The following is a 19,574-nucleotide window of genomic DNA, read 5'->3' on the forward strand; positions in this document are numbered from 1 at the left end:
CTCACATCATAGATAAATATATATATTATAATATATATATATATATATATATATATATATATATATATATATATATATATATATATATATATTATATATATATATAGCATTTTCTTCATTAATTCATCCATTTGTCATATGGTCATTTATCTATAATCATTTTCTTCATTCACTTATTAACTCATTTTTAATGTAATTTATTTACTTTCCATTACGGCACTCAATGGCTTCTTTGGCCCCAGTGCCTGGGCTTTTGCCCTAAAACTCATACATCCATCCATCCATGAAGAGATAGGAACACTACAGACTGGTGAAACCTCTCAATGTGTGGCTGGCAAAGGAGGTTGTGCCCAATGGGTTGTCATGCCCAGTCACCAAAGAACACTTGATCTAGTACCACTTCTTAAGATCAGACCACAGCAAGCCAACAAGCTTGGGGTTTCTTGAGCAGTACATATTCAGAAAAATTTGATGGCAGAAGGGTGATCTAGCAGAGTTGCCATAGTCTCTTCCCCAAGATTTTTATACTGACAAATTAGTTTCAACAATCTCAACATGAGTCCTCTGTGGTTCAGGGGTATTTGGATCCAGAGGGAAAGGACCCTCAAGTCCTCCCAGGTCACAGTCCTCTCGGGCTACTTTCTCAGCAGGAAAGATACCTTCGACAGAACCCTGACCCCCTCTCCACCACTCAAACATACATCTAGTCTCATCCTAAAAAACGAACTGGGAACTTGTGGGCAGGCTGGGATGGGAAGGCGAGCAATCTCATTCTTGAGGCCTAGGCCTGTCTGACTCACGTCTCATGGTATAACCCCAGGAAGTTGAGGTGGACCTGCCAGAGGCCAAAACCCTGCCAAGAGAGGAAGGTCATGAAAGGTCATCAACTTGTGGTAACGATGCTGGGTCTGGGATAGCAAACCCGTTCACGCAAACATGCATGGATGGAGTGCACACATGGGTATGAATGTGGGCTATACAGGCAACCTCCTCATTGCTTTCCAGGTGAGCAGGCTCATGGGCCAGCTTCACCTTTTTGAAACCCTGGAACTGTTTCTTTGCCAAAACATGCAGGAGGGTGAGACAGCGCCTGCATGCTGTGAGCTCACTTTCTCTCTTTAGAAAGAGCCACAGTTTGTGGATGTGGACCATACACACAAGCTGATGTCATGGGAGTCCGTGGGACCTCGTACAGCAGAACAGAAGAACTTGTACCAGTTCGTGAAGTGGACTTCTTTAAACTGGTGTTGGTGACACGAGTCTCTGTGAAGAAATGCGTACTACCCAAAGCAGAGGCAGAAGGTTCTTTCCTGTCTCTAGGAGACTTCTGGGAACCAGCAGTGGAGACACAGGTATCAGACAAGATCCATGTACCAGTTGGTCCCGTGTCAAAGGAATCCGGAGAACTGCGTAACATGGTTTCCGTGTCCATGGACATGAGAGAGCAACTGAGAGATCACTATGGCTCTTTCGTGGAAGAAGGAAGGTGAACTATGGGTGTTCTCCTCCAAGCATTGGTGGAGAAATAAGGTGACCTACAAGCATTCTCCTCCACGCATTGGTGGAGAAATACCAACGTAACAAGAAATCGAAGAAGAGACCCTGTAGTTCAATTTCATCGCCATGTTCCAGCACCTCCTCTCCCTCTTCCAAAATTCCCATTATGCAAACAGACTGGAGGAAGGCAGTTGCTTCTCCCTTTTATAAGAAGGTGCCAATAGGCCCTCGTACAAGCAGCCTTCTTCCACGGAAGAGGCACAAGGTACATGGGTCTCATCCAATACCTGTCACTACTGCTGGTCCCCAGAAGTCTCCTGGGGAAGAACTGTCTGCTTCTGCTTTGGGTGGTGCTTGTCTCCATGGAGATTTGCGATCGTAAAGATACATGAAAAGGTGAAGGTTCTTCTGTACCACAGACTTCTGTGACATCAGCCTGTGCATACAGTCCACACCCATGTGTGCATGATTGCTCTCCCAGTTCCATGCAGCCATCATTATCACAAGTTGATGACCATTCATGGCCTTCCTCTACTGTTAGGGGTTCAGCCTCTGGCATATCCATGAAGGGTGCTTTGGCCCTCTCACCTACCCCTCAACCACCTATCCTAGGGTTATACCGTGAGGCATATGTCAGACAGGTGTAAGCCTTCAGAATGGGATTGTTCACCTTCCCATCCCAGCTCGGCCACAATTGCTTACATTCCAGGTTTGGTTTTAGGATTGGACCAATCGTATGCTTGAGAATAGCCCAGGAGTGTGACTGCAGCAACTTGCTGGTCCTTTTCCAAAGGACAAATTATTTTTTTTACATTTTTGTGTTACCTAAGTGATGCAAACTCATGATCCCTTACACCCTAAGTAGGGAAGCATCACATTATGCATTTTCACCTGGGCATAGGTAATGTCCCTTGCAAATGCTTCCTCTCCCATCATGATTAATCCTCACTCTTTATGCACTCACTGCATGAGTGCAACCAGCCCAACCCTTGTGATGAGTGTTGTGCTTGGCCATTGGAGCAATGTATGCTGTTTGCCAAGAGGAGGAAGTACAAGAGGAAGGCTTCTCGCATGTCGTCAGGGGTTACAAGCCCCCGGTGATGCCGAGGGTTACCAACCCTAGTTCCTTTCTTCTACCTGTGGAGCTGCCTCTCGTTGCCATTTCTCCTCATGGAGAAGTTACTCCTATTGCTCAGACAATAGAGTGGATGGATCCCGCCCCCCTCCAGGTTTGGAGGAGATGCAGTACATGTTGGAGAAACTTAGGGAACTCTGGCCCTCCCTAGGTATCTGCAGGGGTAGATCTCCCACCTCAGTACCTCCGTGGACCAGAACTCCTTAAGTTTCCCCATGTGCTGCATCTCCTCCATACCTGCAAAAGCTGGGTTAGATGAGGCTGTCTCCCTTCGTTCTGAAAGGGGATTTCCCCTCTCACTCTCTATGGTCACAGCAATAGGAGTCTCTATTGTCGGAGCAAAGGAGTAACTTCTCCACGAGCAGTAGCAACGTGAGTCAGCTCCACTGGAAGAAGGAAGGAACTAGAAGGATCGGCAACCCTCTGCTTCACCGGGGGCATGTAACCCCCAACGACATGCGGGAAGCCTTCCTCTTGTATTTTTGATTCTTGGCAAATTATTCATCACTGGTCCATGTACATGATTCATCCCACAATCCGTAAACCAGCATCCATGTACATGGTTCATCACACTGCTGCGTTCCAGTGTCTTCCTTTTCAAGTTGGATTCAGATATTCCATTATATTCGGGAGCGTAGTTATTCTGGTGGAAGTGATGATGACCTACGCAGAGGTAATGAACGTCTGTGCAAGTTCCAGTCAATGGATTCATTCCATCTAGCCACCCTGCCTTCTTTGGGATTCAGGCACACTGTTTGGTTAGATACTCGAGTCTAAGCCAAGAAGGCTTCAAGGCGAGGGAAGAAAAGGAAATGCTAGCCTTTCTGGTTTAGCTTAGCCTAAGTAGAGTTCTGTTTAACCTAGCCTAACTAATTCAAAGCTACCTTGACCTAGCCTGAGTGGTTGAGTTCTAAGCCTAGCCTAACTAGTTAAAGCTACCTTATCCTTAGCCCAACCTAACTAGTTCAAAGCTACTTTAACCTAGTCAAGTGGCTGAGTTCTTAGCTTACCAAGTAGTTGAGTTCTTACCCTGGCCTATTCTAGCTAATCTAGCCTGCTTTATTATCTTCTTGCCAAGCCATGGTCATCAAGTTCTTAGCCTAGCCTGGCTAGCTCGACTCTGCCTTAATCCATCTTCCTAGCTTAAGTAGTCGAGTTCTTCACCTTGCAAGTGGTTTGGTTCATGGCCTAGCATAGCTAGGATCATTAGTTCGAACCTTCCTTTCCATCTTAGTTTAGCCTAGGTGGTCAAATTCTTGTGCAGCAATCCAAAGTGGATAAGTTCTTAGGCTAGCCTACCACAACATTTTATGGGTGCGCTAGTTGAACCTTCCATGGCTTATTTATTTCCTATCCTAGGTGGTTGGTCCTAGGCCTAGCCTAGATTGGGAAAACATATTTCTCCATATTCTTCTAGCCCAAGTGTTGGAGTTCTTTCTCAGCCTAGCCCAGGCGGTTGGAGATTATGTATTTTTGGGCATAATCTTCAAATTTCCAGATGTTTGCTTCTTGATTCTGCAAGTGCAAGCTTTTTTCCCATTCTTTAAGAAGTTGACATGGAGTTGGGTTAGGTTCAATTCCTAGCTTAACCTTCCTTTTCATACAAGTAACCAGATCACTAATGTAACTCATATTCCAGTGGTCTTATCTTTGAAGTAGGTAGGATCCATCTTGCCTTCGTTTATTTTGCTGAGGAACACCGCCATGGTAGTTCCTTAACCTAAAGGGGGGAAGTGACCTATCACTATAGGGCACACTCCTCTGATGAGCAGCATTCTGATTGTATGTCATCATAAGGGATCACCACATAGGAAGTCTCTACTGTTGAAGATGTATGTCTCCTGGGCAGCTCGACTTCTCCCAGGTCTACAGTGCAATTGTTTTGTCATGCAAAAGTTTACACTAGGAGATTTTGAACATATCTGTGCTGAGTATTTTGTTTTAGGACATCCCCATGGGGTATCCTATTGTCTTCTCAGTCTACTCGAAAGACCTTGTTAGACCTCTTCATGGTGAGGGATTCTAGAGGTCTTCTATTCATGGTCTTAGAATTGTTCATTGGAGAAGAAGATTCCTTTCTGCCACCAGCTCCACTCATTTAACAGTTGAGATGCATCAGTGTGCGGTCGACACCTCAGTGGGGCTCATGATAAGCTACATTCCAGGCAGGAGGAATATGGTGGCTGACAATCTAACCAGTGGAGTAAAATCCTATGTATGGAGTGGTCTCTGCATCAGGACATAGTGGCTCACCGATTTATCTTTGGGGAAGACCCTTGTTAGACCTCTTTGTAACTCGCTTCAACAGGAAGCTGGAGGTCTACTTCTTGGTGGTCTAGGATCCTCTTCCTCAGGCAGAGGACACTCTTCAGCATCCTTGGCACAATCTCCAGGGTATGCATTCCCTCAGTTCTGCCAGATCCATCAGGTCCTGGACAGAATAGTGAGCCCAAGGAATTTCAGGATGCCCTTTACGGTGCCTCAATGTCCAAAGTCAGAGTGGTTCCCAGAACTTCTGTATTTTCTGTCAGCGGTTCCAAGAGAAATCCTCCATGGAGCCTCTCTTGCCAGCCTCATGTGGAAATTTTCCACCAGTCAGTAAGGTCTGTCTCTTCATGGCTGGAGACTGTCGAGTATCTCCTGAGCGCAAGAAGCTTTTCTCACAAAGCACCAGGTCAATGTCCAGCTATCTCCGTAGGCCTTTGTCAGCAGTCTACCAGGGCAAGTGGGCTGATTACTATGGCTGGGGTCATTGAAAATGTTTCTTTCTACTCTGAATTTCAGCACTGCTAGTGGGTTTTCTATTCTTTCACAGAAACTAAAAGCTCTTTCTGTCTCAGCTTTCAAGGACTACAGGGCGACCTTCGGTTTACTCCTGCACCTGAAAGGCATGGACATCTCTTCATGCTGGGAAATCTCGGTGTTACTCAGGAGTCCTGTTCAACAAGAGAGCTCAAACATGCAATGTGCAGTCTTACTCTGGTCATGAGTAGTCTCACTGGAGCTTCATTTAAACCACTACATCAATCATCATTCAGAAATCTTACTCTAAAGACAGTTTCTTGTTGGCCTTGGCTTCCTCAAAAGAGAGGGCGAGCTTCATAGCCCGAGTTATGACAGTAAAAGCACCAGGGGTTAGAGGTTTGTGGCCTTCAAATATGTCCCAGAATTTGTAGGTTAAGACTCAAAATATCTCGGTTCATGATGGCAAATTTGTCTCGTTTTCATTCTTCTCCTGAATGAATTGGTGGACAGTGATCTGTAGGCATTTTTTGCCTTGTCCTGTCAGAGCTCTGCCCTGCTATCTAAATGATTCTCCACCTAAGGCCCAGGTGCCATAAACTTTGTTAGCACCGGCCAGTCCAGAATGGAAATTTCCAAGATCTTTTCGAAAAATTCTGGCTATGTGAGGCAATTAGGCAGGCATACTCCTCACTGGATAGTTCTGTCACAGAGTCTGTGCAAGCTAGAGCTTATGACATCAGAGGAATGAGTTCCTCTCTGGCAATTAAGAAGAACTTGTCTGTTCATGGGATTTTGAATGCTGGTTCCAGGCTTCAGCAGACCATGTTCACTTCCTTTTCCTGAAGGACATTGCTCACAGGTCCTTGGATACTTTTTTCCTTGGGTCTGGTGGTGGCTGCCCATCAAGTTATGTAGCTCATCTGGTGCCCCCAGCGGGACAGTTGGTATCTTACCCAAGATGATTGTGTGGGAGATGGCTGGTCTCCTCCTTCCTCTTTTTTTTCCTTTCTTCTTCCTGCAGGCGGGTTGAAAAATTTTACACATCATAAGCTGGGACTAGTCTGATACAGTGATTTGGTTTGTTCCTATACAATAAACAAATCTGCTTCCCAGTAGCAGTTACTCCTCTCTAACAAGGGGAGAGAGAAGTGGTAACAAATCCATGTGGCCTATGTGGTTTGTTGCTTGAACAGACAAGAGTCCTTTTCACCTTCTACAAATGCAATGAATATGGACATGTTTCACTGTGTTTAATCCCAAGAGGTTAAGTTTTTAGATATTCGCTTATCTATTCTCTCACAGGTTCAGACCCCCTTCTTTAGAACTCGATCTTCTAGGAAGGGTGGTCAGGTGGGCTGAACCCCAAGCCGGTTCAGGGTACTTGTACCTCCCTCCAAGTAGAAGTCTATCCTATTGTTAGGACCAAATGTTTGTTCCATGTATAAACAACTGGCAAATTTTTTAATCAATTTGTATTTTTCATAGCTAACAAACCTGAGGTCTTAATGTTAACTGTCCACCTCTAGCCACCCCTCTCATATCCTGGGTTGGAAGAAAGACTGGTGCGTCACAAGGTTCCAAGCCTGGTCAGATACCAACATCTACGCATTTGTTGCCAGGTGCCACAGATTCCTTGCTTTACAATTCTTTACAGTCTTTGATTGTTTTTAACCAGTTTCCAGCTAGCACTAGAAGATTATCCTATTATTAAGACCTCAGGTTTGTTAGCTATGAAAAGTACAAATTGATTAAAAAATCTGTCATTTTGGTTAGCATGAAACGTGCAAACTGTTTGATGGCCCAAAGGTAAGTAAATGTATTGTCCGTTGGAAGGGTGGTACTTCCCACCTTCCCTCCAGGACAGTAGTTAACTATCTAGCAATCATATTAAGAATTGAATGGCCAGTTCCCACCTGCACTAAAGTTATTTCCTTATGTGAAGACCGAAGGTTAGTTTTCATGTAGGAACAAGGTATAGTGACAAGGTAGGTAAAAAATACAAGTACAGTTGTTGTAAATAACTGTGCTAAAATTAATGAATAATTTTTGTATGGGACATATATAAATATCTGGCTTTATAAATTGCACAATAAAATATTTAATATCTTACCTTGAATCATTGTACTCATGCCAGGCACCTGAGTAGGGATGTTTACAATAGGCAGTGTAATGGCCAGAATATGTAGTTCCTGAATGATTGGCAACCCCTATCAAATTGTACGAAGGCGAAGTAGTAGAACTTGAAGCAAACTTTGAAAGGTCAAGATTTTCCAATGGGAATTCAACAGTACATGACAACTTCCCACGCCATCGTTCCAAAGGTGAAAAACGTTTAAGATCTGATGATGTTTGTTAAGGAAAATTTAAGTATACGTATGGAAGCATGTTGGATATTATTATTATTAAAAATTTAATGGATATGTTATTTTCCTTGACCAAGGAATATTTTAGTTAAGGTGGTCAAATTTATGTAATTTGTATTTTTCCTAAGTATACAAACCATAGCCTTTCATGTATGTATCCTTTTGCACATGCACTTGGGGATTGCAAGAGGTTTGCCCATTCTCAACCAACCAATGGTGAGGCCAAATTAGAATGAAAAACAAAGGGAAAAACAAGCAGGTTGGATGAGGTAGGTTGCTTCCAATATGAAAAGCTACAGTTTGTATACCTTAGAAAAATACAAATTACTACTTTAATATTTATATTTGTTCCTATGGAAATACAAACACTATGCCTTTCATATATCCAGACTCAACTTAAAAGGGAGATTAGGTCTGCAAGTAGGGCTGAGCATCTTTGCAAGCTAATCAGTCACCTTTTAGGAATGGCATTGGTGTTACAGTTGCCACTGACCCTGAGGGCAGTGCAGTGCTGCCATCTACCTGTGCTCTGCATATTAGGGACCAGAATCACAGTGGACTAATCCCATAGAACCCTAGTCTCCCTCCATGCAGCAAGGAAACCGATGTTCAACAGCCTTTGTGATGGATAGAAGGCTCTACCTTGCCTACCCCTTTCAAGTTATAGAAGAGGAGACAGGGGTTTACATTCTAGATTAGTAGAATAGAGCTCATAGTGTTACTTCGCTGTGCTCATTCATATCCAGCTTGTACTCCAGTATGCATGCTTGCTGATAAGGATCATGGAAGAATGAACAGATCACTGCATGCACCACCTCTCCCCTGAAGAGCCTTACATTTGAGCCAAAGCATTTGAATGAGCCTTGGGATATCTGTACAGTTACCAGTAGTAACTTCTTGTTGAGCCACACCAAAGGTCCCAACAAAAAGGTCTAAGGGACTTTTAGGTGACATGGAGAACATGGTGAAGATATTCTGATGGTGCCTGAATGCTGCCATCACTACCTGTTTGAGTGAGTTCTTCTGAAAGGTCAGAGAGGGCCCAATGCCCCTAATGTCATGAGCACATGGGCAGGGGGAGTGATAATAGGCTTTGGAGATTACCTATCGTTGCAGCAACAAGGAAATGGAGTTTGAATACCTGCTTACTGCAATGTCCTATACTCATGAAAAGGCCCTTGCACTCAGATCTGAGGTTCTTTACTCTTCTCAAAAAACACTTACAGGATGAACTAGTCACAGCAACATTTCATCTGGTTCTCCACCATTAAAATATCTTGGGGTGAGAATCGAGAAACTCAAACCTTGGGTTTGGAACTGAGGAATTTGCATCTTTGCACAAATTCTTGGACAAAGGAGAACGAGAGAGACAAAGCCAAGAGAAAGGGTTCCTTGGCAACTCTTCCTAGTGCTAATTAGTATTAATGAAAGGAGAAAGCACTCTAACTTAAGGTAGTACTAAAAGGCACAGGTAAGCAAAGCAGTATCTCATCCAGATCTCTACCTTTGATTCAGAGGGAAGAATGAGGAAACTCAATCTCTCATCATAAGGGACAATTCCTTGTGAGGAACAATGAAATGAGTGGTCTCTATCCTACCAAAACCCACATGAGATACAGCATGCCAAAAAACTTCCAAAGTCATACACTGAGACAAATAAAGAACATGTTAACGGTAAAGGTTCAGTCCAACAACAGAAATACCTCACTGTACAAACCAGTATTTACATCACACAATGACAACGACCTGACTCGGCATAAGTAAAAGGGAAACTCTGCGACCTGGACAAAAACTTCATATAGAGAAAGTCCCCTTTTTATGATACTAATTATAGGTGTTCCCCCCCCTTCAAAGTACATTTACCAAAAAAACTAAAAGATACTTAAATATATTCTTTTGCTACCCTAAGAGAAAAGTCAGTCTCAGGAGCAACTGTGAATTCCCGCCTTGCAGGAATAGGATTTCTCAATGAGAAAGGCAAACGAGAGGCTGACAGGGGAAGAAAGCTGGGTCCCTCTCATTGTGTTTCAACCAGAGAAACATCAGATTAGAAAACCCCTCTGTCAGAGGCCAGTGTCATGCAAGGAGGAAGAAACAATATACGTAGATTATTCCTCAAAGAAGAAAGACGTTAAGAACTTATATTCCATCAGAGAACTGAAAAAGAAAAGTGAAAACTTAAGTTTATCTGTAACTGGTCTCTCACTACCTGTCGAGTTGGGAACTCTAATACACGAAGCATCTTTGCTATTCATGAGACCAGGGACCAAAATGCCCCTGCACTTAGACACTAACAGTTGAGTTGAATGGCAAAAATTTTCTGCTGTGCAAAATGCATAATGCAGCCAACCTGATGACAGCAAACTATCCACTCAAGCATCTGCATTGCTCAAGGATGTAAAGTATCAAACACCACTCACCTTTAGCTAACAATGAGATAGAATGAAGTGTAAAAAACTCCCTAAAAAGGGAAATAAGAGACCTTTCATCCAAAAATAAGGAAGCGAAACCTCACCTCCCCAGAAAAGAAAAGAGAACTATTTAAACTAAACATTGCAATCAAGTCTTACATATTTATTAAAGGGTTTGTTGTCATGACCTACAAATATGCAGAATTGGTAGCAAGAGAAAGTGAACAAGATAGAAAATGCATGAAATTTGCTTGGTAGAAAACAAGAAAGAGCATGAAATAAGAGTGTATAGTTGGAGTTCTGCTACCAATTAAAAGATCTGTTTATCAACAACTAAGCTGGTTCCTGTCATGACAATCATTTGTCCTTGCCTTTCTACCCTTAGTGGCTAAAGCAAAAACCCGTACTAGGCAGACATGTTCTTTTCCTCTCAGATTACTTATAAAAAATATTAGTTACATAAATGTACTGGTAATTTCCTATTTCAAATATACAAAATAAAAAAATGTGCCTATTCCATATGATTTTTAGTTTCTTTCTTTGAATTTTCATCATCCAAATAAATTGGGTATGAAACAGATTTTTCATTTATGTCAAGGCCGTAGCTAGTATCACATCTCAAGATACCACATCAAGCCTAACTGTAAATGTAGTACCGAAACACTCCATTTTGTTACTAGATTTAAATTCTGAAAACCTACTTTCAAGATATAGATATAATACCTTCCTCACTGTTTACTGCTTACATTCAAGTTATATCAGATGCCAATTTACTGAATGTTTATATTTCATTTATTTATTAAAGTTAGTCATAATTCAATTGAAAGCCATGGCTGGAATGCATGCCAACGTCCGTTAGTTGCTGTTTCCTAGAAACTGAACCTGATGACTCGTTAAAAAAAATTTCAAATTTTAACTACTAACTTTTAAAATAACTTGCTTCAACTTCTTTATTAGTTGTTGTAAATTCTTGAAAACTACCGAACATCATTAAAATTATGGATATTTCAGTTTTGATGTTAAACACACAAAAAGATTAACCTAAACTTCCAGAAAAAATAAATTTGAATTTTTGTACATTACTTAATCTGAAAATTGATTTTTTTTGTCTGCATTTTAAAGTTCAGAATATTTTTTTTAAAAGTTACTCTCTAGCAACTAAATGCACATCATACACTAAAATATTACTTAAACTTTATATATATATAAAAGGATACGTAAGACTAAAACTTTGGGGAACTTCTGTATGCTGAATGACTTTGTCATTTTTCTTCTTTCCTTGCATTTGGAACACGTCTGCAAAACAGAAAATACTTTGTTAAAGACAGTATTTTGAAATTTAAAAATAGCCTCAATTTTATACAAAAGAAAAAATATGACCTTCAACAAAAGCTTAATTATATTCAACTCCTCCAGATTCCAATGACAAAAAATTACATACTTCAAATTTTTACCCCTTGAGCTTTTGATGATGTAAAATAATAGGTTATCCATAAAACAATTAAAAAATTCTTTAAAAATATTTTGAGAACCATGTACTTACTCCCTAAGACATCTCGGCTTGTCTTAGGAAGGCCTGATTACAAGTAACTATTAAAAACTTTATAATACACAAAGTTAATTTAAATGTGATTTGCAGAGTTCTATATTAAGCAACAAGTAAAAATTAATAGATGTCAGCAAATTATCCTCACTCAAATCAAGCAAATACATATGAGCATTTAATTTCTTCATTGAAATTGCTTAAATACTTTTTGGAAAGAGGGTAGAGATGTTTATTTCATATTCTTGTACAATTAAAAAATTTAGTTACTATAAAACCATAATCATCTTTGGCTCTGCTGTATGATGAAAAGGGGCTCTGAAATTCATTCACCGTCTTTCCTTTGATTCATCCTCCATACATCTCCAGCCTCCATTCTTCTCTAAGTTCTCACCCAGGTAGGTCAGGATCTCCAAAATCTTGTGATCCCCACACTAGCCCAGCTGACAATATCACGTGAAGGATTAGTTGCACCTATGGGGTCCAAAGTCTTATTCAGCCACCCCACTGTTTGATTTGCCAAATGAGCATTTCAATAGATTCCACCTAGAGAGATCCTGTACTGTTTATCACTTCATAAATATTTGAAATATTCAATCTGATTAACCCAAAACAATTAATGTTACTTAGTCCCTTTGTGTCTTCTCTCATTCTCATTTTTCTTACATTTACTGTACTTTTGAGTCCCATCTCTCTACATATATAGATGCAGTCTATTAAGTGGGGTTTGCATATCTTGTGGCCATTCTGCTAATTAAAACTGTATTATGCATATTATAAGTACAAGTTTCTATCCTTGCTCTAATCTAAGCCTTCTCTTACTTCTCCAATCTATTTTTTAATTAAACATCTCTAACCCTTTTTTTCATGATGAGGTGAAATAACATTCACCTATAGTATCCCAATATTTATGGTAATCAACATTAACTGTGCATCTACTTCATTCATGGATTATTTAAATTAGATTTACATATTCCCTGGAAATGCTATAAAGACCCAATATCTTCCATAATATTGGCCTGTGGATGCTGTAAATGACCTCTCATTATGAATGAAAGTCATCGGAAGATGATTTTTACAGTATATTTCATATACTGCTAGACAATGACTTAATGCAAATACTGTATCTGATTGGTGCAAATCTGGCCTTTTTTAAAAACCACCTTGTTCATCCCTAAGTTTTCATCAATTTCCATCTCCAGCCTATTGAGGATAAGCATAATAAATACTTTTATTTCAACACATTACAACAGACATTTGGTGCACTGCCTCTATAGCCACATTCAGTCCGGTCAACTTTCTTCGGTAACTTACATATGGTTTCCAATTCTAGCAAACATCATCTCTTCAGTGATACCATCATAGCCTGGTGTTTTCCATTCAAGTCTCTTTATTACTGTATTGATTCCATGTCAATGACTGATTTCATTCATAAACACATTGAGGACGTTGTCAGCTTTTGGTTATCAATACAATTAACCCCTCTTATACATGACCTCGCAAACATATTCTGTCTGACCCATACCTCCTTTGGACTCATACTTTTCTCTTTCTTTCCACCCACTATGGGCTAACCTAATACCAATGCTACTCCTTGACCATGTCCACATCATCAGCCTGTTTGTCTAAATATTCTCACTTTTTTTTTCCACCATAATCTTTTAAATTTACGTCCATACTTCAGCACGTAGCACATTCTACTTGCACTTTGCATTCTTCAGCTCCTTAAAGAAAGTTTGTCTACATGTACCTTCTGCTTTCTTCTATTCTTAACTGTATCTTAGGTGTCATCTCAGATCAAAGGTTTCTGCATTGTTACCCTATATCCCAGTACATCTTTTCCAGGAGACTGATATAAATTCTTGAAACTACAGCAGTTCTAACTGACACTGAGCTCCTTCTCAGATACAGTTTCTAGCTGAAATCTATTTTGTCATTCACTTTTAAAACTGGCACTTTTAAAACTTTAGATGTCTATCTTTAAAAAGCTGTGTTATCAAACCTGGATGCCACTGTTTTCTTTCTTGGATACTACTTTTAAAATCACTTAAAAACAAACATTTCAATGGTAAATTTTTGTCTTTCCAATATGCAATACATACAAGGTGTTCAAACAGCACTGACAGTTAGGTCAAAGATTGTCAAACCTTATTCAGCAAATTAATGAGCTTTCTTTTGTTAATGAACAAAAACTGCATTGGCATTCACATCAAGTATACATGACTTCATACACAAAATGGTTCGTATACTTACGGGTCTTTCATCTCCATCAAGGACCTCCTCTTTGGTAAAGAGATCAAGGCACTGTGACAATCTGACTTGGCCTGACTTGCTAGGAATAGGTAAACTGAGATCCCAGAATGGGTCAAAGGTCACAGAACAATGACCACAAACAGAACACTGCAAGCAGGACTTCAACTGCCCAACAAACATGTCGACAATTTTGCTGTCATCATATCGTAAATAACGCTTCCATGACTCCATGGCTTTTTGGTTGTCGCTGTAATAGAAAACAAAAAATATTATAACCTCAAATGAAAACATTTCCTTTTGAGCTTCTAATTATAGCAGATAAAGCTGCAAATAACTTTCAGTCTCTCCTACCTATTACAGCTTACACATCTCGGAAAAGCTTACACATCTCGGAAAAGCTAATATTTATAAACAGTACAGTACATAGTGCTACTTTTCAAAGGGGTTTCATAAACATTACTGACATAGTGATACTTTTCAAAGGTAACCCCATTACATTTATATATCTTCACACATACTGATAAGCACTGCCTCTACTTACTCTAATTCATCATCAATATCCTCAGTAATGGGCTTTGGTTTCAATATGACACGATTAACATCTTCATGAAGACCCTCAAGCAGCTTTCGCAAGAATTCCTGAGCATCATGCTGTTGGTACCCTGAGAATGCTGGAGCAAATCTCTGAATCTGAGATTTGAATGGTCCCGTATTTAGGGCACGACTGCTGTCGCTGCCCTCATTCCACATGTCGGTAAGAAGATTGGCAAAGGCTGAAATGATAGTTGTTGGGAAAATCCTAATTATTTACCATACTACTTTCACTTTAGTTATAGGGACTCTGATAGTTCTTTGTTAGATGGTGAACTTATACGCAATGCAGCAGAACTGTATCAAAAATACCTAAAACCAAACCTATCAAGAATCAAATATGGGGGACAAACCAAATTATCTTTTCCTTAAACTCTGTTTACACCAAACATAACAGTACCCCTCTTCCATTAACATTAACTGCACTCATATATACATATAGACAGAGAGAGAGGATATACATTAAATTCTGAATAAAAAACATTCCACTTGTAGACTACTTTCAAATGCCAAATAGTACTCTAATCTGGATGGATTCAGATCTGCACATAATAACTCTACTAAGCATGAATGCTAAATGGTCATTATTCAAAAGAAGACGAGGAGCATGACTAACCTCGAATAAGGTCGCCTTTCATTGTAGATATTGTTGTATTGATATCTGACGAGTACCCATCTTGCACCAAATACTCAAGAAGACAACGTGTATTGCTTAAACACTGCGTAACACTGTTCATGAAACACTGAAAAGTAAATATTTCATCAATGAAAATATAAGTATTCTGCTGAATGAACAAATATCAATAATTTGTGATTCAAGCAATTAAAACATTTAATGTGATGCACAATTAGTTTGTGTCTTGGTATATAAGCTGTTAACATTTACCGAATATCTAAATAAACCTCTTGAATGTCAGGGAAAGTGCCCTTTATATGCCAAGATGTTGAAATAGAGCCTGACACATAACTTTAGTCAATTTTATTAAAAATAAACAGGATGGAAACACGTTAAGTAGTTGATGATCAATTTATGAGATTTAGATCTAGTATTTATTATATATGGCTGGTGCCTCTTTATGAAAGTTATCAGACAATTTTTCAACTGTCAAGAATCTATAGGGTAACTTTCTAAAACAAACCTGAATTGCTTCATGAGAAATCATACCTTCACATCTATTATGCTTTATTAAAATGGGAAAATAAATTAATTAGCCTTAAAATCGTAAAGAAGTTGGGTATCTTAGTTTTGATGCTGCTATTATTGAAACAAATATTAATTCATCACAATCAATCATGCAACTGTTTTACTAATGATGCATCCATGCCACTTATGCCACCTGATTATGGAAATTCATAAAAACAAAATTATATATATACAGTATATATATATATATAATTATCAATCATTCAAGATCATTACTGAAGGCTATTATTAGTATTATTGCCTAAGTTCCATTTACAAATCATTTGTAAGAAATGAATATTTTAATGACAAAATACAGTATATTTTAATGACAAAATACAGTATGAGAAGTGTATATCGCAAGATAAGGAAGGACCTGATATTTAAATGTATATACGTATATTATAAATAGATTACTGTTTATACCTCAGCTAGTAAATGTGAGCAGCATGCAACTTTTTCTCTGATATAACTGTGCGTACTTTTACTTTTTACCAGCACTGTGTTGTATACATTATATAAGCCTGGAATGATGCATCAGGCAACTTTCCTAAATTTTGAATGTAAATGCTGTACAGGGGTTTGATAAAGAAAAATTAAACTGTCACCATCAAATCGATAAAAGTTTTATGATACTACTGTTGTTATCAAATGGTAAGTTTTATTATGTTAATAGTTACAACCAACCGTCAAGTAGTAACAATGAAAATATTCTCAAGACTGGGTTGTCCTTGTGTGACAATCCAATCATTTGACATAAGTTATGAAAGCTGTCTTGTACGATCGCGTAAACCTGGAGGTCTACCCTATGTGTGATTACAAAACCCTTACCACAGAGATGATTACGTCATAAAACACTAAACATGACGGTTATGTTATCTGAAAGGTAAAATAACATAAACGTTAAAGTTCTAATATTATTTTAGGGTGGATGGATTGACTATGAATTCGTACCGTGCGGTAGACGGGTTATTTTTCTGTCTCACGAACGCTGTTTACGAAGGCTTTTCTTTTTTTAAATAATAATTAGGGCTTTACTCAAGTTATACATGCATTTATGTTATCTGTACAACAATGATCATATGAAGAAACAAAAACAGTTTCTCCCGTCGATGTAGTATGAGGTCACTTGACCAGTTTCATCCTGCTTCGAAGAAAGTTACGGTGAACGACTTGATTATTATCCTCTCAGCTTTTAAAAACAACGATTTCCGGATGAATCCAGAATAAAGACATTGTCTGGTAGACATGTGGCGACTGTCTTGTGTACCATGGGTGCTCCATTTATTTATAACTTACAATACATAATTAAGAGCTTGAATCTTACTGATAACTCATTAGAGAAATACTTCAATGGGCACAAACAATTCCTGTGAGCATGACGCAGATATAAATAACGAACATCTCTCATATAAACGCCAGACGACCCTATCAAAGCTGGCGATTTTCATTCATTCTATGCAGTTGCCTCACTACACTTACCGTATTTCCAATATTTCGTAGACCCACAAGGCCATTATTTTCGCTAAGGGAAGTACCACCAGCACTACTACTGCAACTATTGCTGCTTATGGTGGTCTGATGTCGGCGAGGAGGGGATCCTTCATCCTGCAATGCAAAGGAAATGATCAAGAAATGTTATAACTATGAAAAGATGGTGCGATTCTTATCTACTAATCATAGTAAAGCAAACTAGTGGAAAACTACTCCAAGGCTTGATCATCCACCAATTACTCTCTCTCTCTCTCTCTCTCTCTCTCTCTAAATTACAGGACACCACACACACATATATATATATATATATATATATATATATATATATATATATATATATATATATATATATATATATATATATATATATATATATATTATATATATATACTATATATATATATATATATATATATATATATATATATATATATATATAGAGAATTAAAACTTGTAGCGACATTCTGGACTTTTCCAGCTATCGAAATTCCCCCAGGGAAACACTTGCAGACAATAAAAGAAAGCCTATCGCGTAGATGAAACAATCAATAGTTTTTCCCTAAGGTTAGTTAAAATTTGCTTTTAAATAACATGCTTGAATTTATGGCACAGCTAGTTAGGTCTGGTCACATAATAAAAAAAATGACTATTGCACTAATACTAGTATCAAATTGAATTTCTTTGGTTAAAGAAACGTGTGCGCTTGCATGTACCTTGGCCACGTCTGATATAGATTTGAATCGGATCATCGGATGTTAATTCAACAATGCCTTTCCTAATATAATTGCTACACATTTCAACACAGCTGCTAAACTGCAGTGACCATATATAACCACAATCAATTCCCCGTAGAACGAAACATCGCACAAATTATATCTGAGCAAAAACTGTTTTGTTAAATGCTGTTGTTGTCAATGTTGCTGATGGCAATGGCCTTGGGCGATGCCAAGAGATTAAAAATGCGGCTGAGGAGACAGTCACTGTACAAGAGACGACGCCATGAGATGGCAATTTTTCTATTACGTACTGCAGCGGCCGAAATCACGTCCTGAGAACTAACATCACCCGGCTATGATATAACCCCCAACAAACTTGAAACAAATTGCACGAGTTTGTCGAAAAGTGTCGACAAAATCATTCTCGTGATCAGAGCTCCTTACGAAAATTTCTGGTTATAAGGAAATGAAGAATTAAAAGATACCATTTTACTTTTAGCACAGCAATAAAACGGACCTTTGATCAAGTTACACTCTACTACGGAGAGAGAGGGAGAGAGCGGGTCTGTTGGTTGCGTAAAACTAGCATCTAAGGATAGCGGACATCGCGCAATCCCATAAATAGAACTCTTAAATAAAGCAATGCACGTTTTGAGAACAAAAATATCGAGCAATGACTTTACGCAACCATCGCCCTGCAAACTAATGAGGTTGCCAAGAAAAGTCCATGATCTTTCTCGATGTCTTTTTAAATCTAAAAACTACTTCTTTTAACATTTCACAATTTCCAAAACAAAGACCTGAAATCACCGTAGAATGAAACCGTCACTAAAACCATTCATTTCCTGAGACGACAAACAAGCTTTGCTCTGTTTGGCGCAAGTGACTTCGCAGAGAATGAGCAAATGAAGATATTAATTTATGCCCCTCAGGTTCCCCCCCTGTGCTCACATGACCGCTATACCGTTTTGCGCTCGTAACAATGAGGTAACCCACATTCTACGGCAGTGTGGAGGAAAGATGCGATAATGAATCTGAGCAGATTGATAAACTTACAGATAGTACTTAGAGATATAATCATAAAAATTTCCAAGCTCTGCATAACCGAGAGAGATGGTGCTTCTTTTGTTATCCCAAAATGGTGGCAATTTGTTGGCTTCCACCTAATAATACAGTTTTATACACCAATACAAGTAATCACACATACACGAATCCTATTAATAAATGAGATTCGAATGTCGTCTAAGGATGCAGCCCGTTTGCTTATACGTTATGTACGGAAACAAAAAGAAAACTTTACCCAAACATTTCAATGACAGCAGCGGACTTCCTCCAAACTTTATCTTCACATTAAAAATGGTAAAAATTTTTATTTGATTGTACAAGAGTAAAAATGCTACACTTTTAGATTCTGTTAACGGCTGCATTTTGCTGAGTGAACCAGCGAACGCCGATACTGAGCTGAGGTCGGTTTTGTTATCTAATGCCACATATTGCGTAATGTCTGCTGTTACGAGGATCTTATTTAATAGGCACTTTATCCTGCGTTCATCCCATCGTCCGTTCATCCCTTCTCCCTAGAGAGGCCTCTTTAGAAGGTTTTATAATTATGTTGTATTAGTCCAATAAATGCTTGCTTTGTG

At 39.0% G+C, this 19,574-nt stretch overlaps 1 protein-coding gene across 2 annotated transcripts in view; it reads right to left on the reverse strand.

The window, feature by feature from the left end:
* The window catches only part of LOC135226294 (ubiquitin carboxyl-terminal hydrolase 2-like), a 186,479-nt gene that overhangs the window by 5,286 nt on the left and 161,619 nt on the right, over window positions 1-19,574 (reverse strand). For both annotated transcript variants that reach the window (XM_064265738.1, XM_064265736.1), the window contains 6 exons: window positions 17,204-17,329; window positions 15,155-15,281; window positions 14,489-14,720; window positions 13,948-14,194; window positions 11,369-11,447; window positions 7,488-7,716 (listed from right to left, as the gene is read on the reverse strand). In XM_064265738.1, the coding sequence (XP_064121808.1) occupies window positions 7,488-7,716; window positions 11,369-11,447; window positions 13,948-14,194; window positions 14,489-14,720; window positions 15,155-15,281; window positions 17,204-17,329 (1,040 nt within the window). The remainder of the gene's footprint in view (window positions 1-7,487; window positions 7,717-11,368; window positions 11,448-13,947; window positions 14,195-14,488; window positions 14,721-15,154; window positions 15,282-17,203; window positions 17,330-19,574) is intronic.

Source organism: Macrobrachium nipponense, chromosome 20 (genome assembly GCF_015104395.2).
Source record: "Macrobrachium nipponense isolate FS-2020 chromosome 20, ASM1510439v2, whole genome shotgun sequence".
In the NCBI taxonomy this organism is placed as follows: Eukaryota; Metazoa; Arthropoda; class Malacostraca; order Decapoda; family Palaemonidae; genus Macrobrachium; species Macrobrachium nipponense.